At 32.1% G+C, this 27,789-nt stretch overlaps 1 protein-coding gene across 3 annotated transcripts in view; it reads right to left on the reverse strand.

The window, feature by feature from the left end:
* The window catches only part of LOC137924097 (uncharacterized), a 76,889-nt gene that overhangs the window by 48,697 nt on the left and 403 nt on the right, over positions 1-27,789 (reverse strand). The window contains exon 2 of one of the 3 annotated variants that reach the window (XM_068767419.1): positions 8,919-8,960. The exons of 1 other annotated variant lie outside the window; for it this stretch is intronic. Coding sequence is in view for 1 of the 2 variants with exons in the window: in XM_068767418.1 (XP_068623519.1) it covers positions 3,379-3,399 (21 nt within the window). In the remaining variant the exon portion in view is untranslated. Of the gene's footprint in view, positions 1-3,378; positions 3,505-8,918; positions 8,961-27,789 lie in introns of those variants that run through there. One more of the 3 variants, XM_068767418.1, reaches the window with a different exon arrangement.

Here is a 27,789-nt window from a genome sequence, read left to right on the forward strand (position 1 = left end):
AGGAATCGAAGCTTTCACAGAGACCCTAAATCAATCTATTCAAATGTACAATCAGTGAGGCAGACAAACAGAGAAGTTTCTCTATCTACGCTCCAGTCATTAAAGGATTGATTAAGTAATAAAGACGCATCGGTACAAAGCGGTAAATTATAGAACATACGAGTCGATTGTAATTAGCCTAATGAAAACGATAAAACTTCAGGATAAGATAACTTACGTTTTTGATATACTCGTTTAGAATGTATTGAAAATTATATAATAATTAATAAATTTCGTAATAGAATTTAACACATATTTTGTTTTAAAATTTAAGTGCATCGGTTTTTCCTTTTTCTACGTATTTATATATATCGCATTCTATTTATACGTATTTATCTATTTATCATATTTATATGGTATATGCACATGTGTATAAGTATGACAACTTCCATTAAAGTCATGTGGTGTTTAACTCGAATCAAAATAATGGTCTATATCTTAGAAGCTATAATTAGCAGATTTAACAGTACTAATGCTATTTAGCAATGTTAATCAAACGTACGAACATCTGGACGTGAAGATGTTATCTTTGAACACGGCTATAAAAAACAGTTTAAAGTGAAACGAGTGTAAAGATTAACGGCGAAAGGAACAGTTCGTTATGTTCAAGCAGCCAAAGGCCTCAGATGAATAAGGCCAGCGAATATTTTTTTTGGCGTTTCAACCCTTTTTAATTTGTGAGGCTGGCAATTTCAAAATAATAAAGTTCTTTTACATAAAGTAGAGACACTAATCTAATTTTCAAATGATTTATGTGCACGTTCATATGTACAACCAAATCGCGATACAAGTTTAGAAATTAAATGTTGATTTTGAAATTTTATTTACAATTTTTATTTAACTTTTATACAGTATCGAATGCCGTATTGATATCTTCAGTGATTTAAAAAAAAAACGCTTGTTACTTTATAATCTGTGAGTTTATTTTATATTTGAATAATAAAATAGTTTTATTGTTATACCAATATTTATTGTTGTAACATATTTAAAAGAACGATATTTATAATTTGCTGCAGAGTTCCAGTTAGCATGTCATGTTTACATCGAAAACGTTGCTTTCTTTGTATATATATGACAAACCCAATACTATATGTTTTTTAAATGCTCTCCCAAGTTTTGTTAAAATTAATGCCAATAAATTTCAGTCGGTTCAGTATAATTTCCAATTTATTACAAACAGGTGCATCGAGTTGACTTGCCAAAAAATAAAATGCAACATTGACACCACATATAAATAAATTCCATTAACATTTAAAAGACTTATATTTGTTTATATAAATTGCGAATTGTAGTTGACGATGCAATTTCATTACAAATATATTTTCTTTAATATTTGAACAATATTTTAGTGCATTTTTAAGTTCACGGACCCTTTCGCTCCGTGAACTCAATTCAGATGAAGCTGTAAAAGCCTTGGGACTAGCAGGAACAAATTGTACAGAGAAAATGCAATAGTGCACTAATTACACTTTCAACGACATTAGTTCTTTAGTCAAATAGCAATCTTTTTATCATAATTGTCATCATGGTTTGGTCTCCTAAAAGATAGCACGACAACTAGTTTTGCGCTGTCCATATCGTGCGACTACCTTTACAATGTCGGCCCAACTAGTCTCTTCATACGAAAATCTATTTGTTAAGTGTTACTCATACGAGGTATTTGAGAAAAGACGACTTGACTTTGAAAAGTTGAACTTAGTTGTGTAAAAAATTATATACAGAATATATTCTCTAAGGTGTATATATAAATATCAGGCGGACACACAGACGTCCACTATTGGAAGTTAGAAGCCGGTGGACCGGTCGCTATGTAAAAAACACGTCGAGTGCAACTGCAAGCTATTTCTGCGCGGCGTCTCACGGTCATACGTTTTCAAATGCGCTTGATGTTTGTTTCTAGAAATTTCTTCCATTAGATATATTGTGGTACTTGTGTTATTTTTCTGTCTGTTGATTACAGTGTCATCATAATTTTTTCCCTCCGCCACAATCAAATACTAACAGCAAATTATTATAATGACCGTTATTCACCTTGTAATGATTTGAGACTTTTTTTTGTAATTATGTGTGTAAAATTTTTTGTAAACTACTCATAAATTATGAGTAAAAGTAAATGCCTGATGACTAATAATAATCATGCTTTTGTCCGCATACCATACTCAATAAAGTTACTTTATAATTTTAGTTTTGTTAAGCATTTTTTATATTATGAATAAACACTGTCGCCTTTAAACCACGGAGGTAGGTTTTAATATCTAATTAATACACGGCAACGGACAACTAATGCAGATATTAGAGAACATATATTTTGCGTTTTATTTACAAATAAACAAAATAAATAAAAAAGTGTAAATATTTTTTAATTACGATATCCACATTACACAAGTGCCATAAACTCAGAATGATTGAAGGTGTAAAACCATTTGATTGACAAATAAGCTAAATATTCACCTCTTTAAAACGTATATACCTATAGTCATTCACCATTTATAATATTTAAAAATAAAATAAGTATAAACATAATCGAATATGTGTACAAGTTATTTTTAATGTTACTTATATCCAGCTTGTAACCCAAATTCAGAAAAATTCAGAACATGATCAAAACAACGTTGCTCATTTCGTTCAATATATAATTGATTCATGGATATCAATACCTTAAAATATTACTCGATAACGTAATCATGTAGATATTGTATGAAATAGCACATAAGCTCCTGTTATCGGCACCTAATTAAAATTATGGATATTACGTGTGCTAAAAATTTTACATATAGTCAATTGATTAATACTCAGTTCAAAAAATATGCTGGCCACTAATATTGATTTAAAAGTAATGTAGCTTTATTAATCGCAAAAGTGTTGCCATAAATTAATTTTCCGAACCCAAATTGTATTCGTATTGGCTAAAATTATTATCTGTGGACGAGTAACAAAATTAAATCTCTTTGAAAATTTACATAAATAAGATAATAATATATCATTTCACTAAAATTTAAAAAATCGATATTTGAATTCGATTTTTTTAAATATAATGAACATACATACGCCATTAATTATTTACTACATGTTATCTAAATATTGCGATTTTATAAAGGTTACTATAATGTCGTTGAAATAGAGACATCGATTTTAAAATTTTTCTCTCATTTAATACAATATAATGATTTTTTATGGAAATGATTTAACGATTTTCAAAAAAGTCAAATCACCTTAAATATTTTAACGAGCTTGTTCTCATATTAAATTTGTAATTTAAATTAATAATAAAATGTGTTGAATATAAAAAAAATATTATAATATTTTTGTAATAAAAGATAAATAAAGAAAATATCTTACTGTGGTAATTTTGTTAATCATTTCGCACAAAACAATCACATATCACTAACACTGTTCACATGTTCACCACATCTACCAATCTTCGTCACCACTAACGAAGTGCCTAAACACTGAGACGTCCGTACCACAACAGGTTACAGCAAATAATGACTTATCACCGGATACACTTGATATCGCGTTCCCATCTGATACCAGAGCCAAATATATATAAAGCATGTGGACACCGCAAGCAATAATATACAAATGAAGCGGATACGTGCGCAATGCGAAGCGAAAGCGATAGTGATTGAAAGAAAATTATGCGAACTTATATCTACAGTTATAAAGGATGATTGATTAAAGCTTTTACAACTATTTACAATTATCCTGTATGAAGTGATTACTCAGAAATATGTTATATTATTATTTCTATTGGTTAATACAAAAATTATTACAGGCCAATAACTTCTAGAAGTTTAAAGTCTGCATAAACTGGTTGCAAACAATAATATAAATATGTAGTTATTTGAATATCGAAAACGCTTTTTAATTATATTAAATATTATTTCTGAAACCATTAACTTTTGAATAGTGTGTACCATACATTAGTTAACAGAAAGTGAGCTAGCTAAAACCTTGTAGATTATAATAAAAGGTAAACAACAGTAATAATGCATGCATTATTACACAGTTGGCAATGTGCAATTTGCTTAAATTTAATCTGAATTTCATTGCAAAGTAGGTCAGTAAACATTGCAATACTGATTATATATTAACACTAGCGGTGTACTGCTTCATGCTGCCAGCACTTATCGAATCAGTAATGAGAAGATCCAAAAGACGAACAAAATTAACCGACATAGCATAGCGTATTGGCAAGTCGTAGCGGTAGTGAACAAGCCCCATAGCACGCAGAATTAATAGCTAATGGGCTTTTAAGTTTCCCCAGAAATGAAAACCCAGCGTTGGACATAGAAAGACGCAAGACGCTCGCATCTTATTAGATACCTGTGGTGGAGGAATATATCCAGTAGTAGACGTCATGACGCTGAAATAATGATGATGAAGTAATTGCAGTCATCTCCGTAATATCTTAATCGAGTTGTTAATATATTTACATTCGAATATCAGAGAGCAACATTTTACTACTGTATACATACATTCTCTCAAATTAATAACATACAGACATTTTTCGCAAAATTAAAAAAAAAAACAAAGTAAATTAAATAATATATTTGAGCCGTATTCTCTTTATCATATTATCACTGTGTAAAATAAATATATTAGCTTAATTTAATTTCTTCTAGCATTTTCTAATATCAAAAATTTCTACTTAAAGAGTGGCTTAAGGAGAAAGTGTCTCGGAATCACAATAAAAACAAATGCGAAATTCTCCAATATAAAAGCTTTTATGTTTATGAAGATAGATAATTTAAAAAGTATTTGACAATACTAATGGTTAGATATAGAAGTGTAAATTTTTTAAAGCGTACTATGCAATACATTAAAATAAATTCTATCGCCATTTATTGGATTTAAATATATGTATATACATTTTGTAGTTCCCAATTTAATCTCTTTTTTAGTCTGACATAGCTCTGGGGATTGGAAAGTAAGGAGATCACAGAGCAGGAAGCGTGGTGACCACGGTACGGCAAGATGGACAGCCCTTGGTGTAAAGGTGTCGTAAGACGCTCGATGGAAGCCGCTTCTATCCAGTTCTATTGGAAATCAAGAAGGAAAGCCCATGCAGTCCAACATTAGATGTCTAACGGCTGAAATTGTGATAATGTCTATAATGCTTCGGTGTAACACCATAGCATTATTGATTCAACAAATTTCTATGTAATTGTACTTTTCTAGCATTCTAGTGACGTACACAAATGATCGCTGTAAATGATAAGAGGATTATAATATAAATTATATCCGTCCCATAATACTTGCCATTAAGTGAATGACTCTTAATATATATAGAATAAAAAAATATTATTTTGTTATAATTAGCTACATTATGTGGCACTTTATCTTTGGAACCCCGCACTGAGTATAGACCTGCTCCAATTTAGTCCAAACTTCTCTATCCTTTGTCTGCTTTCTACATCTTTGTTAGTCTTTCTGCGTCGTCGTTTCATCATCATTTCAACAGCAGAGCATCCTCTGCTGGATGTTAACCTTCCCATAGATTTCAAGTAGGATCTTCTGACGAACTTGACAAGTTTATCTGTACGTCCTATGAGTGGACGTTAAGCGCTGCCGTTACGTGGTTTCCACTTTAGAACCTAAAGACGGCTATATATACTTTACCTCCAATTTGCCTTTTTCCTTAACCTTGCCAATCTGGAAGGCTTGTAGGCTTTCATTCGTCTACAGATAACTTTATCCCTGATGCTATCTCGTATGAGCATCTGTAAACTAATCTATTTATTTCCGGCAGCCAATATATTAGTTTTATTTCTCTTTTTCCTGATGCCAATCTTGATACTTGTTTATATTAAATGTACGTGAAAAACAGTAGTTATGGAACTATAGAAAATACAAAAGAATATTAAATAAGTGTATATGCAATAAACGCACCGTGAAAGAATTATAATTACGTGCATTCGTCGTAATACCCGATAAAACAACTGCATAACACTTAAACAATTCTTTTGTTAAGTGAAAATTATATTAGTTACTAATCTTAGTGTTACAACAGCAAAGCTTCCGCGAAAGAAAACCCATTGTGTGCCCAAAGTGGATTAATAAAAGAACATAATAATAATCAAATTTTAAAAACTAATAAGAAAATATATTAATATACAAATTTATCATTAACACTTCATTTTCTAAAGTAAATTCTGTCCTTAACTAAATGTATATTTAACCCTACATTTTATCACATATTTTATACATACTCGTCTAAAACATATTCACTTAATTTATAAATCAAGTTTCAATTTTATGGCTGATTAAATACATTCGTTTTAATAAAGAAATAAAGATTATTGGAACAACAATGATTATATTAAATATACTAAACAAATGGATCAATAATTCAAACGAGTCTTATTTGGATTGTCGTGATGTAATTTGACCTGACCTGAACTACGTATTACGATGGCTTTGGGATGTCAAAGGGAATGTGAAAGGTAACATTGCGGACTCGGAAACTTTGTGCTAGATAAATGTTTGTTATTACAGAGTACGCTGTTAGATCCGTTTATTATTTTAAACATAATAAAATCGATTTAATTTTAGTGAAAGTTATATTTGTTTTGATTGTCTATATAATGAGAGGCCTTATGAGAAGTTTCAAAGTTATCTAGAGAATGATGGTTAGAGCTATGATCACAGTTTCGTTGCGTGATCGAAATAGAATTACTAAGGTCGACGACGTAGCTCGAAGAATTGCTCGTCTGAAGTGGCAAAGAGCACATCGCTCGTGCGAACGATAGCCGTTAGAGCTAAAGGTTTGTGTAAAGTTTCTGTATGGTGACCATGCGACGTGGATAGGCCGCCACTAGGTGGACAAACGACATAATAAAGATCGCGGGAAGTCCCTGACCGATTATCGTTGCGATCTTTGGGGAGACTTTTAAAGCTTTTACATATACAACCAATCACCCTGTATAACATTATTCTCTCCTAACGGTTATTGTAACTTAAAAGTAGTGGAAATACTTTGTAACTGATGTTATTTAACGCCAACAATGTTATTATATCAAGGAGTAGGAAATATATAATACTTCGCTTTACCGCAGTTATGAACATCACCTTGTAACATAATAATACGTGCCACGCAAACGCAGTAATATTAGATCTACAAAAGACCTACTCACAGATACTACGTTTTAATATTATAAAAAAAATTATGCATTTAATTACAATGTATTTCATGAAACTATGACGGTATTTAGAGTTATGGGTGCACTGCAACATGTATTAAATCTGTAATGGATCGCAGATCATAAGGCTCGGCCTATAGAGCTACCGAATCAGCTGTACCGCGGCTTCGGCATGCGCACGGTAAGATGTCAAACCTCCATCAAAGCTCGTGGCGATGGTGCTCAAGATCTTTTTCACTAGGCACCCATTTTGCGTTGTATCGTTTTCGGGAGCACTTTAATACGAGGTTTAGCAAAACCCCCAGAATAGATAAATGCCAAAAAGCCAAAAGTTACCTCCCGTAAAAAAAAAATAATGTTAATTTCATCTGAAAGGTTAGCAATGATAGAAAATAATTTAAAACCATGTTCATTCCCAGCATACCAGTAACCAAGTCGACCGATGTATTTCGTTCCACATTTGCTCGAAGCAAATCGACCTTAAAGTATTATGTAGCCTCATGCCCGCCGCGACATCTGATAGCCCGCCTCGAGTGATTTGCATATCCTGTCGACGGTGTCAGCTGATTGCGCCGAAACATTGTCTAGTAACGTCCCGGCGTTTTGGAAAGCGGAAGCCATTTTTATGGACATCATAAAATACAATCTTTAACCATAGGACAACATAAAATTTTCGTATATAAAACTGTTATGTGATTAAAAACGTTACACGATGAACTGCGAAATGATAAACAAGTATAAAAATAAAGATGGCGAGATTGATAAGACCTACATGGGATATTTAAGAAAGGACGCCATTAAAGAAAAAAATCATTCGCAATTTGCATCAAAAATATTACAATATTTCCGAAAAATATATTCATTTAATATCACAATTTTAATAATTATACTTAATTTAATTTTACAATATTGTTTAACAACAGTGATAGCATGTAGAAAATGCATTCTATAACCTTTTTTCAAATGCCAGAAATAAATTGTCAACGTTTTTAAGATTAATATTGTATTATTTTTGTAAAGTTTCCAATGACACTAATAACTTTTTCATTATAAACCTAAGAACCCTTTTCTTTTTAGAGTAAAACCTTCTTTTTCTTTAAATATATAATAATACAAATGTAAACTATATTTAAATTACCAGTAGCTACTTCGACATACTACGGACTATCAAAACGATCTGTTATAGTTCAATAAAAATTAAAAAGAATCATTGATCACTTTGTCGCAAAGAAGTATTTTTACACCTATATTTTTGTATTTATTACGAAGATTACTTTATATGAATAAAAATGAGAAATTACTCTTTTTACTGTCTAATGCCAATAATGTTGTACAAGAAATCATTGTAATTCTTCATGATAGACGATATTTTTTTTTACATCCTAAGACGTTTCTCTTTTAGTTTTTATGTATTTATTATGTACAAATAAGTTACATATTTGTTTATATTTATTATTTCATAAATATAAATCATATGTGATTGTTTTTTTGTGAAAGTAATGAGTTTCTGCTCCAAGTGTATCGATTTAATTATTAATTCAACGAACTTTAAGTGTGCAGTGAGAATGCCATTGTGTCAGCCATCTGTTACGGTCCATGCCCGATTATTGCGGCCGCCTCGAGCCAAACGCGGGCCTTCATTGCGGTCAATAACTATGTTACTATCAAACAACAAAAGATCGGATATGCGAACTAAATTAATGGTTCTTATAACTAATAATAATAGTGAAGACTTACCAATATTAAACGCTGGATTAGGTTGAGTTATGTAAGATGACACTGTGAAAGAAAGATAAAAGATATGAATACAAAAGCCATTGTTTAGTCTGTTATTTTAATGCAAGTTTGTAGAAATGAAATACGGTATATACTCTATGCAGCAAAATTTATGGTTATTTTATTATTGAATTTTAGCTTATATTGTAAACATACGGAAAGAGTATTTAAAACTTTTTATTGTAGACGTAACAGGATAATATAGATTTATAATAACATAAAAAAGTACAATGGGCGGTCTTATTAATCGTGACAATTTCGTACAGACAACTACAGTATGGAAAAGGAAGAAGTATAAGCAGGCGATAGCCGGCGTGTAAAATGTAGGAGATAATTTAGATATGATAAATATAAAGTGTATTAAAAGATAAATACATACATATATACAAATATATACATACATAAATATGTGTGAAATACATTATCTACCGATGGACTGACTCATCACGATATCTCTGTAACTAAAAGGCATAAAGTCTTAAAATTTAGAAGAAATATTCCGGTTGTTAAATAAATATCACCTAAGAACGGATTTTACGAAATCCCATCCACAAGGGGTTGAGGAAGTGTTCAAAAAAATCATATTTTAAAGTTTTTAATAAAATTTTAGCCATTATAATTAGATACAGGACTTGGTTAGAATTTTTTTGACAAGTTATAAATCATTTAGATTGAATTTTACGAAATTACTCCTGCTAAAGGCTGTGCTGGCCTCGAGGAACAAGCGAAACAGTGACATTAAGTTATAAAAACCTAATATCAACTAATATCATCAATTTAAACTCAACCATAAAATGTAATACAAATAAATTGACATTTTAAAATATTTGGTACATATATACTAAAGAAAAAACGTTTTGTTAGTAATTATGTACGTTTAATGCTTTGTGACGATATCGTGTACATCCTCTTTTTAAGTACTATTATCTGCATTACGTTTACTAAGTAGACCTTGTTATCGGTGGCATCAAAATAAGGAAACGTGGGGGCAATTGCCACGGCTCGATAATTATTATAAACAAAAGTAACTGTTTTAAAATAACAAACAAAAATTACAGGGACATATCATTTATACTTTTATTTCAATTTTTTCACTCAATGTATCTTAATCTATAAAATTTCAATACAAGTATATTTATACAAGATTGGCTTAAAAACTTTAGATTAAATAAGGACATTATTGATGTGTCAATCTCTGTGTGGTAAATTACGAAATTAAAAAAAAATATTAAGAATATCCTAATAATCAAACTATGCAACTGCTGCTACATTTCCACATTTTGAAGTCACTGGCTCGATACAACTGAGTTTTATATGAGGTCCTTAACAAGATCGTCTGTGCCCCTATAGGTATACTACGTTTTATTTATTGCCATAATTTGATTTCACAGTTTAATATTTTATTTTTAATAAATGTCATTTCTGTCTGACAATGTTAAATTAATAAAAAAAATCAATGAGTCTTGTACCGTTATAATCGGAAATTATTGTCGCCTTACTTTCGTATCAAGCATTCGTATAGCTCTAAGGTATTGTTCACAACATAACACAATTGGCTCCCCGGTGTTAATTTATAGATTGCCTTTGCATTTGTAGGCGGTAAGTCAGTATCGTGGCCTCGAGCTTTCGTGTGGCCGGAAAAAAGAAAGGTGCACTCGCCGACTAGACGTTGACTCGACCACGTTCATTTAACTCGTTGATTACGAATCGCATATGATCTGTGTAACCAAACAAAACCTTGATATTATCTACTGTGTCACTGTCATTAATTACATGTGTTTTGTTTTTTAAAATTATGAGTTCAAAATTTTCAAGATTCGAATTTTAAACGGTGACAAAGGCATAGCCCATTTGTTATCAAAATGCTTTAAAGCATTTCAACTGAAACTATATAAGTGGACACTCTAATACATGTTATTGAACTATAGTAATTGAACAGGGCAATGACTAGAGCAAGTATAAAGTCTGCAGGAGCAACGCATTATGAACACATTTTTTCTTACTTACGTTTTCTTATTACGTTGTTTATAATTTCTGAAAACATCGATTTTTAGACAGAGTGTACCATACATTAATTGATAGTAAAAGGACATTGACCTATTCGAAGCTTCTACACCTTTTAGATTAGTTGAGATTGATCTTTCCTATTTTCGCTTATTTAATTCTTTTTATTCGACATGATAATATTGCCTTTATTGACATAGGTTACCTATAAATAAACCTATACTTATGTACAATATAAACTATAATCAATATTCTGTGTAATCAAGTATGTCAAAGTATTCTATGTGCATCAGAAATTCGATCGTCGATACATACAGCTTCCGATCAAGCGGTCACATCACAATGAGCGCCGTCTCAAGTGTGACGGCCCGAGCGTGTCCGACGCGATTGGCGAACGAAGAAACCCGAGACGCTGTCGGAGTGGACCGGTCTAGTGGCCCACTTCTCCAATACAATCGGCCATGCGTTTATGATCTATGAAGGACCCGTTTCACCGCGTTGTGCCGTTCCGATATTACACATATACAAGATAATATGAACCTTTTAACTGATTACTAATACCTTTAAACATGTCAATTGTTAAAGACAATATTTTCATTTTTTAATAAACTCTATTATATTATTTTTGCTCGCTTCGCGTGGGTCGCACTCCCTTTGTGGGTGTAAAATATTATAAAATCAATTCTTAGTCATTTTTAATCATATATAGTTCATAATTATGCATTTATCTTAGTATTCGCGCCTTAAACCCTGCATGTGGGCAGTTTCTCGTGAAATTTGAAAACAAGAAGACCTGATCTTTTTTAACTGATCTGTCCTCGGCAAAAGAACCCTTTCTGCCAAATTTCAAGTCTGTAATTCTAAAATATCGTGATAACGTAGATAGTTGAATATATATATATATATATATATATATATATATATATATATATATATATATATATATATATATATACACAAATGTGTTGTATATTAATTTAATTATGAAATTTGTATATTATCACATTCCGTGCCACGGAAGATTTTCCATTCAGGCCGCGTGAGACGTACACGACCTACACTTTAAAAATGAAAAAAGTCGTTTAACCCTTTCAGGACCATAAGGTTACGGTACCTTATTTAATTAATTTAGCTAGATGTAATGAATAAATAGGCATCCTAAAAACATAATTTATACAAAGAATTCAAAAAAGTTTTACATTTTTTTTGGAAATTCTCTTTTGAAAAATCTGTTTTGTTGTAAATAATGTACATTTGTTACGTAGTGTATTTTTTTTTACTTGTTTATGAATAATATAAATATAATAGGGCAAGTTATTTGTGGTACTCGGCGAAACAATTCCTGTTGTTAGATGATTGGTTACTGATTAGATGGATTGTTTTTTTTAAGATGTTGACGATTCAGGTGATTCTTGCCGTTGAAGAGTCGTCGTTTCTTCAACCTCGACATCAAATACCCCTTGGTCATCACCTGTACTAGAAGTCTTTGGTCTTCGTCATCAAGCACTAAGTCATCTTCCTCATCGCTACTGTCACCCACAAAAATTTGAAGAATTCTATTTTTCCGAAGTTAAAAAACTTCACGTCCCTTACGAAACATATTCTGCGAAAAATATGAATAAGAAAATGATAGCATTTTGGTATATCACCAAGCCAAAAGTTAAGAAATTCCGTATAAAAAGTATCCCTTTACGCCGACAGGGACATCCGTGTCCCATAATCTTTATAACGATTTATCACAGAATACAACATAAATACATTACTACTGAATATTTAGAATAACAATTTACTTACCAGGTAATGATAATTTGACACTGTAAAAATTTGAAAAGCACTTTTACAATTTCAATTATTTATTCCAAACAGCAGATCATTCGCGCCAAAAGAACTCTAACGTTCCGGTGAAGATAGACAATAAACGGTGTTAGTTATCATGTATTTCCAGTAAAAAATAATAAAAAGGTACTTTCCGAAATGTTAAAACAAAAAAATAATTTACAATGGTTACGTAAATATTTAATTAATCCATGATTTTTGCTTGGGACACCGGCGTCCCCGTGGTCGTGAAAGGGTTAAGGCGTATGCTTTACACTTTTTCGATACTGCAAAGCTATAATTAACGGGAAAAAGTTGTAAATTATTTAATATAAACATTACGTACGCGCATACGTGATATAAGGATATTTATATTCGACCCAACAGTTCATTTTTTAAGAATCCTATGTTTTTCAATGAGAATTGCAAATGGCCTGAACGGAAAGTGCAGCTGGGGTGGTTTACGCCCCACATAGCATGGAATGTGTTATAAAGGTGTAAATGTTTATTTACATAACATTGTTTCACTATACGACGTTATAGCGATCTTGTATAGTCGCTGTGCTAAATAATCACCACACTTTAAAAAATAGTTAAAAACAATTGCTAACTGGCCGAAATAAAACATTCATAACAAATAAATTGACAGGTCAAGTAACTTCATTCCAAATTTAAAAACTTTCTTTATAAATTTCTTTATCATTACTGTTGACACTAAAAAAGTTAAAAGATTTCCTTCAAGGAGGTCGCTCCAATCAATTACCTTTTAACTTGTTGACGTTAATGAATATATAAAACAAAATATAAATATCAACTGTCTAATTCCTATTGTGATAACCGCAACCGACCGGTCCTTTAGGGAATCGGATAATAGACCTAAGTGCGGACGTAATACGGTTCAAATTATGTTAATGTTAATGAATAAGAGATCACAGTCTTTAAAAAGCTTTTGTTAATTGTATATTCTAGAAAATTTTGTTTAATTTTATGATAAAAAATGGCTTAAGTTGCTGTAACGTAATAATTAAGAAATGTTAAAAATTAAACGAAAAGGTTAGATAAGTGAACATCCGGCTGTTCACCGAATAAAAATCATATTATTACGTAAAAGATTTGAACAAATTTTACATATTTGCATAAAAATACAGCGAATTATACAAATTTTTCAAGTTACATAACAGCGCTATACGCGTAACAGTACCGGCGGAGGAAAGTCGACCGTTTCATGAATACCTTTTACATTAGTCGAGGATTCGAGACACTAAAACTTCAGTGTCATAAACGACAAAGATTAGAAAAAAGAAGTGCAGACTTTAATTGCGTACTGAATAATTCATAATTATGCTGTAATGTTCGGCGTGGACACGCCCCCACTAAGTGGACCGACGATATAGTCTAGTCTTGTGAAGTCGCAGGATGGGGCAGTAAAAGAGGTCATTTTTTTTATATCGGAGGGGAAATCTTTAGTATGGATACAAGATAACCTGCGCTCTGGGGGAATGACTGGGTTATGTGGGATTCCTACCTACTAAAACCCTCTCGGTGTCATCGTCAGTACCTTTAGAGGGACCGCCGGATCTCCTACGGAACTCGCAGCTGCCTCTTAGTACTATGCCAAGACACATCCCGAGAGGTAGCCGTGCCGCCTGTGCCGCAGTAACAAGAGACCACTTCGTGTTGCTGCCATTCTTGGGTTCACATTAAGTAGACCAAAGTCATCAACCTCAACGCCCCTCCAGGCAGGGAATACCTTAGCCTTATTCCAGTGAACCCGGGCTAAAGGGTTCTGGAAGGAGACCTTAACATGAACACTACGATCATGTGTTGTTTGCTTTAGTTTAACTAGCATAGAAAACTAATACTATCAAAAACCACAAAACAGTATATCTAGGAATCTTGTGTAATTAATAGGTATAATTCTCGGCATTTTGATGACACGTCGGAAATATTAATGTGATACACACATAATCTGTTTTAAACACTTTATATAAGCATGAGGTTGTCGGAGCATATATATTTATATATATAGTATATTAGTTCCAGGCAAAAGGATCAAAGGTTATTGCTGACAAATGAGCTACACGTTCATCCCTTTAAATCACACCCATAATCAATCACCTTGTATCATATTAACTACGTTTATAAGTAACACATGAATACACTTTCTCTAACATCTGTTTTTTTTTATGAATATGCTTTAATTATGAGAGCTTGTTGTCAAAGACATATGCCTTCCTTTTATACAAATAGCCCGCATTCACAAGTGACAACTTTTAAAGTCACCCATCTGTTATATTATTGAATTAACAAAGAATAAACGTCTATTTGCTTGAAATATGTTTATGAAAAAAACATTGTTCAATAATTGTCTTTCTCAAAGTACAACCTTTTTTATCATTTAAATATAATTATTAAATTTATTATCTGCATTGATCTATTTTTCTTATTGCAAACGAGCATTATTATTTCACTGACAAGTGATATTTCTTTATCATCATCCCTTCAATCATACTGCCTCTGCAGGAAACTGACCTCCCCCGATTTCAAATAGGGCTAGTTGAAAGTGGCCTAAGTCAAGCGTTTTGACCTAAATCGATAAGAAGGTGCCGTTAAGGGGTATATTTATAAACGAATCTCAAAGGCTTTCGGTTACGAAATTCTTTTCAGTCGTTTCTTCACATTTGAAGGTTAGAATGGTGATGTTGATGAATTAAAACTTTCCCTGTTGTAACATGACGAACGTAATATTTACATGTACATTTTTTTTGTTATTAAACAATCTGAAACTTATGACACTTTTTCTACCGTGATTGTGAGGTAGAGTGTCATTGTGATTAGTTAGACACGAACAGCGCAAGTAAATTCTCGAGTAATAGAACGCAACAATGCATTAAAATTGCGTTTAATTTAAGCATTAGAGAAAACCAGGAAGATATAATGAATAATAACTAAATTAATTTAATAAGTAATGACACTTTTACCAGAATGAATTATTTAATTTTTGCTTTACAAACTGTTTCGTAATCTACTATTCAACGATAATTTAAAAATAAAAACAATGCATTCTTTTGAAAAATAATTTAAATGTAATTATAAAATTCGTTATATATTTTAAATTATAAAATTCGTTTAATAATTTAAATGATAATAAAAAATAAATTATCACGTTTAGAATTAATTTATTATGGATTATTTGTTGCGTGCTTTATTATTATTTGTTATGTTCAGTGATTAACGTTTATTTTAAGACGGAGTAGCGTGATTATAAACAGGGCTGTGTATGCCTGCAATAAATAAACATATTTAAATTTGTATTATGTTATACGATACTTATAAATTTTTCTATAGATGTGTCTAAATAAAATATTTCGTTTCAGCCTATAAACGCCTACTGAAACGCATGGGCCTCCCCTAAGATATTTAAGGGGGATAAACCATAATCGCCACGCTGGGCAGTCTGATTGGTGACTACAGTGAAGTGTTATAGTACGCAGAGGACGCTGTTGCTTCTCCTCTGGAAACTTGTTTGTGAGCTGTGGCAATCCTATATAATTAATACACAAAGTGTGAATTATATAACAATATATCGAACCTTGCAGTGGTAGTCGTGCAACAAAGTGCACCGCTGGCAGGCGGTACACTTTGGAAGTGGCTAAATATTGGTCCTTTTCTTACTTAGGATGGACTTCCGCAAGGTAACGCCTGATTCTATTAAATACGTTTGCAAGTCTTAATCCTCTGTCACTGGGCTACTTCTGCTCACTCTATTAATATTCGTATTTATTAATTAGTTTAAATTAACCTTAGATTATTTTTAAGAATTTACATAGCCTTTTAGGTTAAGATTGTTGCTAACTAAATTCAGACAAAACTTTATCCATTTACAATAGGCATATATCTAAAACAATAGAATAGGATATAGAACTTATGATATGTACCGACTCTGGGAAATTGTTTGTGAGCAGAGGCAATACTTTATAATGAATGCACAAAGTGTAAGTTATACATAAGGATGTATCCCGAGAATCGAATCCATGACTTATGATCGCAAGTCTCAGTCATAACCGCAGGCCTACCACTGCATAAAATATGTAAAAAAGTGTCAAAGACATTTGAAGGATACTGCCAATTTACCGTTTAAATAATAATATTCATAGTACGCGACACAAACAAAAAACAAGAAATGAAGATGATAATAAAACAAATTTATCGAAAGTACTTATAAAACAACTAAATATGTTTCATTATTATAATTAAATTAAAAATCGGATTAAAAAACTACTGAAAAAATTAAGAACATTTTTTTTAATTCGACCATTGACAACAATCTAGTTAGTACAAGTCACAATAATCAAACTTAAAAAGTTTGTCAGTAGCATATATTGGTTTAACAACGACTTGAATAATAATAAATTTACTGTTATATTGCAGAGTTACAATATCCTATTATTAAGGCGGTACGAACAGGCCCCTATTTTATTAGGCGCAAATAGCATGTAGTCAGTCTGTTGTAAGCTACAACACGCTACCTAGCGCGTTCGCAAGAAATTATTTCGCAATTCGTTAATAATTGAAGCGTTCCACTGCCGCATTTTCCCGCCAATACGTTTTCGTTGTTAATAACGGAAATTAATTATCTGTGTAATCGATTTTAATTAAAAAAAAGTCGACACGCACTACACACGTAAATACACAGTTATTGGTTAACGGTATAAAAGCTTCAAAGGGATGAAAATAATAAGCTTATTTGCTCTAAATTAATGTATGGTACATTCTATTCAACAATTAATGGTTTAAGAAATTAAAAATAACAAAATGGTAACAGATGAAATTTTTCGCGAGCCGCAATTTAATACGCATTTAAAACATGTCAACGAATATTTTTTTGCAAAAATTATATTTATTGAAATTATATGACTGAAGTACAAAATATGTGTATTGAAGTTAGATATAATGGAATACCTATGTGACAGTACTCCTAATAATAATTTAGATACCGGTTAGTTAATTATGACCGGTGTCTGAATTTTACTAATTTTATGGTGGAATAATAATAATAATTATTTACACCAGTAATTTGTTTCGATTTCCCAAGTGCTGCAAAAACAAATTTTCGTTATTATTTTACTTCGTAACGTTTCCTTTAGACTAGGTTTTATTAAATGTCAATCAGATACATAAATAACATCTGTCGGGTAAATAAAAGTGGAACATATTTTATCGTTGGTGAATAATAGAGGTCGAAAATACGTTACAGCAGTCGCAAATTGATTTTATATTAAAAAATGTAAATTTTGTGTTAGTCTAAATACACCCTGTTTACAATCACAAGAGCAGGTGATGTTTTCGTAATTTAAACACATTGAAGCGTCGCTATTGTTCAAAAAAAAACCTTTATACTTGACTAAAAGGCGAGGAGGGGAACAAACACGTATACACAGGATGGTTTGTTCGAATTATATCGACCAAACATCAAGTCATGACTACCAGTGCGGCAAATTAAATTTGTTTTATCGATATTTTCGGTGTCGTTCCCGTAACTAAAAAGCACCATTACAAAATAATGTTAATGGTATAACTTTATGGGTGACATTTCCATTATTTAAATTACCTTCAATAAAAAGTTTAGGTGGAATAAGTTGAGATAGTTATAATAGAACCTGTATTTTTACATCTTCTTTCAAATATTTCTTTAATTATAAAAGCACCTAGACGCTGTCTTATCTTTTAGTACGTCGTAAATTGTTCAAATTACAAATAAATAGAATGTAAGATAAAAGTAATTTTATATTGGTCAATGTAGATATTTTTATATCGATTGACAATCCTAATGTACAATAAAAATAATAAATAGACATGTTACACAACTTATTTTTACAATTACTTGATGAAGGCAGTGGTACCCTAGCGGTAGAGGACAGACACTTGCGATCATAGGTCACCGGTTCGATTCTTGGGATGCAATCTTATTTAATGCTGTTCACAAACAAGTTTCTAGAGGACTGGCTGCAGAATACTTTGCGTACAATAATACCACACTGCTATTACCAACCTGACTGCCAAGCGTGGTGATTTTGGTATATCCCCTCATAGATATCTCTTGGGGGAGGCCTATACCACACAGTGGGCCAAAACGACGACTTGATTAAAATACACCCAGCGTATTTTGTTTATTATTATTTTTTCATTACAGTACTCAACTTTGATTTTTTAAATATAAATCACAATGAGCTCCTGTGATTCTATTGGATTATTATTATTTTAAATATATAAACTATAAATTTTACACACTATATACGAGTATAGTATCTATGGAGTGAAATTCAAATACATATATATGCTTGATTTTTGAGGGTGTATGATAAAAATATTATAGAGAAATTGTGTTGTAGTGGAAGTCTGTTTTCTTTTTTTTCTCAGCCTCTAAATCATGGATGCACAGATAGCAAAAATAATACACTCGTACATTCGAAAAATATTGAATTCTATTCCAGAATAAAAGCAAAAAAAAAATTACCTATACTTCTGGCGGCCGGTCCGCCATCAGTTCATGATTTGCCCGAGTGGCCCCTAGTGCTAATAAGTCTGTGCAACCATGCCTCTAAATGCACAATACAAGGCACAGTGTTCTCCCAAAGAATGCCACAATGACCGGTCTTACACTGCCCGCTATCGGCGTCTGCCCGCGATCTTGACTATGTTTTCAGTCTACCTAGAGGGGGGCTTACTCACGCCGCGTCCACCGGCTTGTCGTTGCCATTCGAGAAACTTTCGGCCTCAACTACCATCAGTTACACTAGCGATGTACCCTCCTCACTGCCACTTCAGACGAACCATTCTTCGAGATATCGGTGACCTTCGTTCTTCTGCGCATCACCTGATTTTTGATTCGATTTCACAGCGAAACCCCGAGCATAGCCTTCTCCTTTGCTCTCTGGTTGAACTTATTAAGTCTGTTATAAACACCAATTTTATGTCATTGGTACTAAATTACGTGCTCTAAGATTTTATATTGAATATTTTAATAAACTATTCTTGTTTCAAATTATTATAAAATGAACGTGACTTTGAGAGTAAAAATATGGTGTATAGTCTTATTATTTTGATACTATTATCTATTTAATACAAATGCATTAATAATACAAAATGATCCGAAGACGTTCTAGAATTAATATTTTAATTTAGTATCAATACGATGCTCTGATAATTAAATAAACTTCCGGGATTGTTGAAACTTGTTCTCCTTGATTTTATTAAAACGGTAACAAATCACAAAATAAAATGTCATAATTATTTATTAGTTCGACTAATTAACATTCCGAAGGCAATATGATGTGTTGTAAATGTTAATTTACAGAGGTAATGATGTGCCATCACACATTTTATTAAAAAAAAAAACATTTTTATTCAAAATTAAATATTCAATTTTGTAATTTAGAACATTAAAAAAAAGTAATATACTTAAATTGTTACTTCTACAAATTTGTCAAAAAAAAGCAGACGCATGTAGACGCATTTTTATTTTCATTTTACAATTATGAAAGCCTACGCACAAAACACTGGAGGTGTTATTTTTTGACGATTAAAAAAGTTAAATACGTAAATTTATACTTCCTCAATTTTGTCAAACAAAGTAGACGCATGTGGACGCATTTTTATTTTCTTTTCATTTCTTCATCCCTATCTCCCTCCCTTCATCACAATCAGCTCTCCCTTTCACCAGTTTATAAAACTGCGGTTGAAAGAGCGCTATTTTAATACGGCATAGACCAAATGCATGTATAATTCAAAGTATGTATGATGAATTTACTCTTCACTTTCTGACAAATTAGCTATTAATTCAGACCAATTTACAATCATCCTGTTGGTAGTTTTTTTAAAGGTCGCCATCTGTAATCTCTACCGACCACTGGCATTATTTTAATCTAGCGTATATATTTTTTAAGATTCTTTTATTTCATTTACATTTTATAGAAAAATTATGCCTAATTTATTTTCGGCATTTTAATTCTAGCCTAATTTACATTTTATTTAATGCTTTACTATTTATTTTCCCTTAGATTTATATCTTTCATTTTAGAACACTTATTTTCTAATTCATTAACATCCTCGGTGTACAAGCATTCTATTTAAGAATAGAGAGCACTGTGTAAACATTTAAAAACTAATGCTAAATATCTATTATTTTATTACGATTTATAATTTACATCTTAACATTACTTTTTTGCCCTTTTATTGGATGGTCCTAACCGGCGTGTGGGTGTTAATTATTTTCTCCGTTTCCTGGGCGCAGCTAACTGCTGTTCCTAGCCAACGCTTCCAATACTATGTTTTCGATGAAGGCAAGGACCCCTGTTCCTAGTGATCATTCTGAAATATATTAAATGGATGAACTATGAACAAATAACTTCTGACTGTATAAAATTTAGAAGGACAGATCGAAACTAATAATTAATTTGATAATGTATTATCATTACATTGTTAATTATTTCTGAAATCATTGATTTTTGTACGGGGTGTACCATTAAGTGATTGACAGAAAATGAGTTATATATTCATCTATTTAAAGATACTTTTACACTTTTAACCAGTAAACCTATATAAATACAAATTTACAGGATCGTATGCGCAAACGCATGTAAAGGTTAGCTAAAAATAACAGGATTGAATATGAATTCGAAACTCGTATACAATTGTGATACGTCATCCGAGTTAACAGGAGGTTGTTAATGGTCACACATCGCAGCGACCGGTATGTTTATGTAACTTCGCACAGACAATTGTACGTGTAAAGGAACCCAACGGATTTACCAGACGCTTCATTCACTTCCACTTTATATTGTTTTTTTTCGGCTTCGCAAAATATAATCTGTATTTGTACTAATATATACAATCTTCTATATTAAAGAAAATTATTCTTAGTATAAATAAATTTATATTTATATAGTGTGATTTATTATAGATCTCTAAGGCTTTAAAGGGGAGAATGTGTAGCCCATATGTCAACGTAAAGCTTTAAAACTTTTACGTATATTGCCAATCACCATGTACAGCATGACTATTCTTAAATATGTTTCATTAAGTTATTTTTCCTTCAAAAATCCGACAGGTTTCTGACAGTACAGCTTGCAGAGACAAGTAGTAAACAATTATTAATCTTGTTATTCATAATTTATACATAATTAATGCATTATCCATCCTGTCCGAAAATAAAAAGGTTTCAGGTATAATAAATAGCGTAATGATGATACAGTAAGAATACCTTTAAATATGCGGATGACTATATATTAGAAGTGGTAGGCCCAGCGGAAGAGTAATGGGACTTGCGATCGCGTATGTCATAGGTTCGATTCCTTGAATTTGTTGTTCCATGTTGTGATTTCTTGAATTTGTGCATTAATTATATAGGATTGCCATTGTTCACAAGAAAAGTTTCCAGAGAATGTGCAGCAGCGTCTATTGAATATCATATTACAACACTGCGAACGCTATCCTGTCTACCAAGTGTGGAGATTTTGCTACGTCCGCCCATAGATATATTGGGGGAAGGCCTATGTTTTGCAGCAGACGAGTGATCACTGAAAGAATTTAAGGTTTTGCTGACAATGAGCAATACCTTTACTCCTTTATCTACTCAATCTACTGGTTGTAGTCTTGTTAAGATACATATTACAATCGTAGGTAGACCGCAGATTGATTCCTGGCAGTTTTTATGGGTCATTTAACATAATCTTGGATACATTGCGAATTGGGTGTTCTGGACATAAGATAACGAACAGCTCTTCAATTACAAATTCAATATCTTTAGTAGACATTTAAATGCGCAGTCAAACGTCGATTATTTTAACACTATAAGTACTGAGCTATCACCGACTCGAAGCGCTGATCAATTGAGAAAAGCCCATAAACTCAACAGTTGCTTTTATAAATGAAATTTAACATTTTCTTTTTGGTACATCAAAACGTAGGTCATATAAATTTGTAAACTAACCAAGTTCCACCCCTTTTCTATCATATAAAAACTGTTGAATACTATAATAAGATTTATTTGATAATATACATTTAATTTTAGATTTTAAAATAAGGAAAGAAAGGTCTAAGATATCTCGTTGAGCTTATATGTGTACACCCAGATCCATCATAAAGGGTTTGTTAACTTTTCGAAGAAGATTTTTAAGGTACCACATCAACCTGTTTCTAATGCAACTAGGGTTCAATGAAAATTAATTACTCTATATGGTTTTACAATACATGCCCGTATAATTTGTCTGCATTATAATATTAGAAATTTTAAAACAGAAAAGCGCAGCAAGAACATCCATAATGACTATTAAATTAGATTCAGAACGCTACTAAACACTTCTATTAGAAATCCGTATATTTCATATGTTTTATTTATCAATTTATTTATTCCTTTTTTACGTCTTCTACTAGTGTAACATAATTCAAATAACACAATATAAATGAATAGGATATTGTATTACAATCTTCACATGTATGATATTAACATGGTCACTATTTCCAAATCCACTATTTCCAAATTATTTCCGTTAGCAATGCGATGAGGATGCAATTTAAGGCAACGCGCTATCTAAATAATACAATTCATTCAAAATTGTATTAAAACCTGTCCTTTTTTATATTTCTTAACAGGATGTGTCAACGACGCATAACATTCCAATCAACTCACTGACAAGGCAAAGGAAATGCGTATGTGCGGATTATACACGCAATAATAAATCGTATAAAAAGTGATATTTATATATAACTTTATCCTCATAAGTTATAATCATTTAATACCTTGTACAATGTGTGTTGCCATACATTCTGAGACTTATTGGTAAATTACGGTCGTCCAATGTGTCATGAAGAGGACTGTTTTTTTATACTCGTTCCCTATGCTTTGTTTGGGGCACGATGCAATGCCGATATAAATAATTTTTCATTTTTATTTCAATTCTTGCTCTTATTCCGAGTAATGGTTTGCTGCCCATGAGGGAGGCGACACTTTTCTCTTCCATTTTCTTGTCGATCTCAACCTCGAGAACGCGGCGAAGTCTTCCAAACACAGGACAGCCAGCGATTATGTGTACCACGATCTGGTCCACTTCTGGGTCACAGATGCATGAGGGACTCTCGCGCTTAAGTCTGTGCAGGTACTCAGAGAATTCCTCGTGCCCCGTAAACATCTGGACCAGACACGTGTCCAGCTGAACTTTCCGGAGCACGCAATAGGCTGATACGCCATTCGGGAAGAATTTCCTCGTTGTGGATGCCGTCGTTCCTTCCGTAAAGGGCTATGTTCGGGACATAGTCCAGCAGATTAGAGAGTTGAAGTAGGCACGTCACATAGGAGTCGCGGGAGTTTAGGGTGGTGGCCCTAAACTCCCCCTAGTTTCGGCGACTCTGAGGCGGAGCATCTTGAACGTCCGGAAGATTCAGAGTGATAATGAAGACATTGTACAAGACACTTTAAGCACGGTCATTGACTTTGAGTCTACAAATAGTGCTAACCTATTTATCTAACGGAGATCGGTCTAAACACTTTGTTATAGATAATAATTATTATGACGTATTCCAACAAGGCAAAACTCCATGGTCTTCTTTTAACGGCTATATATCTTTGAGTAAGAGGCACATTGGTCAACCTTTCCCCCGGGCCTGGTAGAACATGTATTGTTAAAGTCGAGATGCTGTGGAACTTGCGCAGTGTCACTCTACGGGGTGATTAGTAACAGGTGTAAAAACTTTGTGAGAGTAAATTTATGGCTCATTAGCTGTTAATTAATGTATGCACCTTATCCAAAAATAAATGGTTTTAGAAATAATTAATAACATAGTCATAAGTATTAAAGAAAAGAGTTTTTAAATTTTTTTTCTAACTACACATTACAATTATTTTTATTTACTTTTTGTTCTCGCAAACATAATACCATCAGTTACTAACCTGTGGCATTTAAATTGTTATATTTATATTTAATAGTAAAACACGCACTAATTGAAAATAGACAGATATACTTTAATGCTTTTTACACCTGTAATACATCACCCAAAAATTCCAAATTCCATTGAATATAATGTCAGACAAACCACTCAACAAAGGCTTCTGAATGAACGAAGATTAGTTACTGTAAAGAATTCTAAGCTAATTTCCGTCAGTTCTCCGCCACTTCAAAACCTCTGGTAAATAGTGTAAGTCAATGATAAAACAAAAACAAAGTAATCTCTTCTCATTCTACGACAAAGACTAAAGGCGGAGCACCGTATTGTCGCATACAAATAGTACTATATATTAAGATTTACAACAGTTGCATATATTGAGTAATCTTTAAGAATATGTATTGCATTGTAAAGCTGTCAATCGGTAAAACTTTATGACTGTAATACTGAAATCCAGTCGTAATATTTCGCTGCACAATACTTAAATACATTTTCACAATTATCTAAATAATAATTTGTAAATGGCTATGTAAAAAATTGAGTTACGATGATTTGTTTTAAAGAGACATAAATTTTAGGCTATTATTACCTTTGTTTTCTAATACTCTATAAGCAGTGATAGCATATTGGCAGAATACTGAAACTTGCGATCCTAGGTTGCGAGTTCGATTGCCGGGATATAACGTTATATAGTTAACACTTTGTGCATTCACTATGTAAGAGTGCTACTGCTCACAAATAAGTATTGCAGAGATTGGGTAGCAACTCTGCGTACCTAAATACCACACTGCGATCCCCAACCCACTTCCCAAACGTGGCGATTAAAGTATATTCCCTTATAGATATCTTTGGGGGAGGCCTTTTCCTTGCAGTGGGCATATATCTGCTAAAAGAACGACGACGATTACTTCGTTTATGAAATAGAATTCCATTTGATTTGATATAAAACCATTAATAGATACATAAGTGCATCCTTATTTTAAGATAGTGATGTATACATAATGAAGTATACAAGAAGAGTCTAACTTTTTAGAAACTAGAATAAAATTAAGCTCCTATATTATGGCATCTGTATATCTGATACTTGAAAGTAATGTTGGCATTATAAAAAAGATATTCTGTTTTGACTTCATATGAAAATAAGCTTATTTTCATATGAAAACACTGTCTTATTTCTAAGCATTTTTTTATAATAATAAAGTTAAAAATACATTAAAAGTTGCCGGTTAAATAATGGTTCTATTAAGTGTTCCTTTATAGATAGCAACAAATAAATTTTACCATATACAATATTATAACAGAAAACATTGTACCCGTAAACATATTTTTAAAAAAAATAAAGTAATACACATTATTTAAACCAAATAAACAGCGCAGTAACTTGTACTATGAGCAAAAAATCTTCCAGTTTTTCTACTTTCTGGTATATAAACAAAATTATATTATTACCAATGTCTATGAAGCATAACGTCGTTTGTTAAACCAATATTGGCTATGTGCACCATTATAGATTTGCTTGCTAGTCAAATTTTCGTATTGAAAGTCTTATTTTTCACCGTAATTATTAGACAGTGAACTGTACTGATTTAAACATGAAAGTACGAAATTCATTAAATTTTACTTGAGAATATTTATTCTGTGGATTACTCAATTATCACTGGCTTAGGCGGTAAAAGAATTGAAATGTACATATAATGCGATTTTCGATTATTAAATCCTGTCCAACACTGTGACTTTAAGTGTAAGATGATACCCTTATTATCGTATCGTAGTGAAAGCAAATTTATATTGTTGAGTACTTTACATTGGTGACCCCGGTTCTTAACATAAGATTACATCAGGGTTACCAATGTGCAATGTATTACGAAGTAATGCGATGAAAATATGTTGTCATTATGAGCATAATTTCAGCATTAAGGTGTCCACCGCTGGACAAAGGCTTCTTTATAGATTTGCAAATAGACCGGTTGAAAGCGTTCTGCATTCAATGTCTTCCAACCACCTTAAATACGTCGTTTTCCTATCTTGAAGGTGGATGTCCTTCTCTCCTTTTGCCGGCTGTCTTTCTCTACTCCAAAACCTGAATGTCCGAACGACCGTCTATTATGAACGCTATATGAACTGTCACTACAACTTCTACTTGTCAAACCTTTGGGGCCATGCCGGTTACTTACGTCCACGTATCTTCTCATCCCTGATTTGATATCATAAGGAAATCCAAGGCTCTTAACTTTCTCCGTGTCCCGATGAACGACTATAAGCTTGTCAATGAAACTAGAAGTGAGTGACCTCCTTTCATTCAGATGTAAATAAAGAAGTAACGAACAAATTTTGCTAAAAATATTTTCAGGTTACAAGTCATTCAAATAAATAAAAGACATTTGATGTTATTTTAATATATTTAAATCAGTTATCAATAAAGAATGATAACAATAATAGACGTGAGATGATGAATTAACTCCACCTAAATCGTGAAAGGCGGTGTAATTACAAGTGAGAGAGCCAACTTGCGATGCAGTAACGTTTACCTGCATTATATTTACAATGTGCGTACACTGGAACTGAATCTACGGCCTTGCTTCGAACCTTCACCTCAATATACGTTTCTTGTAGTTTTAGAATAAACTTGCTAAAAAGCTTATCAACTTTTAGTCAACATTGTTCAAATGGCTTTTTAAATCTCATAAAACCCTTGATATAACAATCTACCAAGATTTAGAGAAAACGTGTGAATTGTTTTGACTTATTATCCTTCTACAAATACCTACAAAGATAAGTTTTATTCGAAAGTTAAATAATAAAATATATACTGTATATAATGAAAAGCATAAATATTGATATATATTTTTGTAATAATTTTATAGAAATTAACATATTTTGTTGTAAAATCGTTTTTGGTGACGTAGTTAAAATAAATAAATGTATATATAGAAACTTTACACAAAATTAACAGTCTTGAGTCAATTGATTGTTAAAAGATATGTTGTCAACTTGTTCACATGTAACAATAAGCTATAGGTTTCATCGTCGGCTTGCCGTGATGTTTGACATGCACAAATTCGGAAGCCCTCGA

Source organism: Battus philenor, unplaced genomic scaffold (assembly GCF_028537555.1).
Source record: "Battus philenor isolate CCGP_79_NKW_IND1 unplaced genomic scaffold, ilBatPhil1.0.hap1 SCAF_23, whole genome shotgun sequence".
NCBI lineage: Eukaryota > Metazoa > Arthropoda > Insecta > Lepidoptera > Papilionidae > Battus > Battus philenor.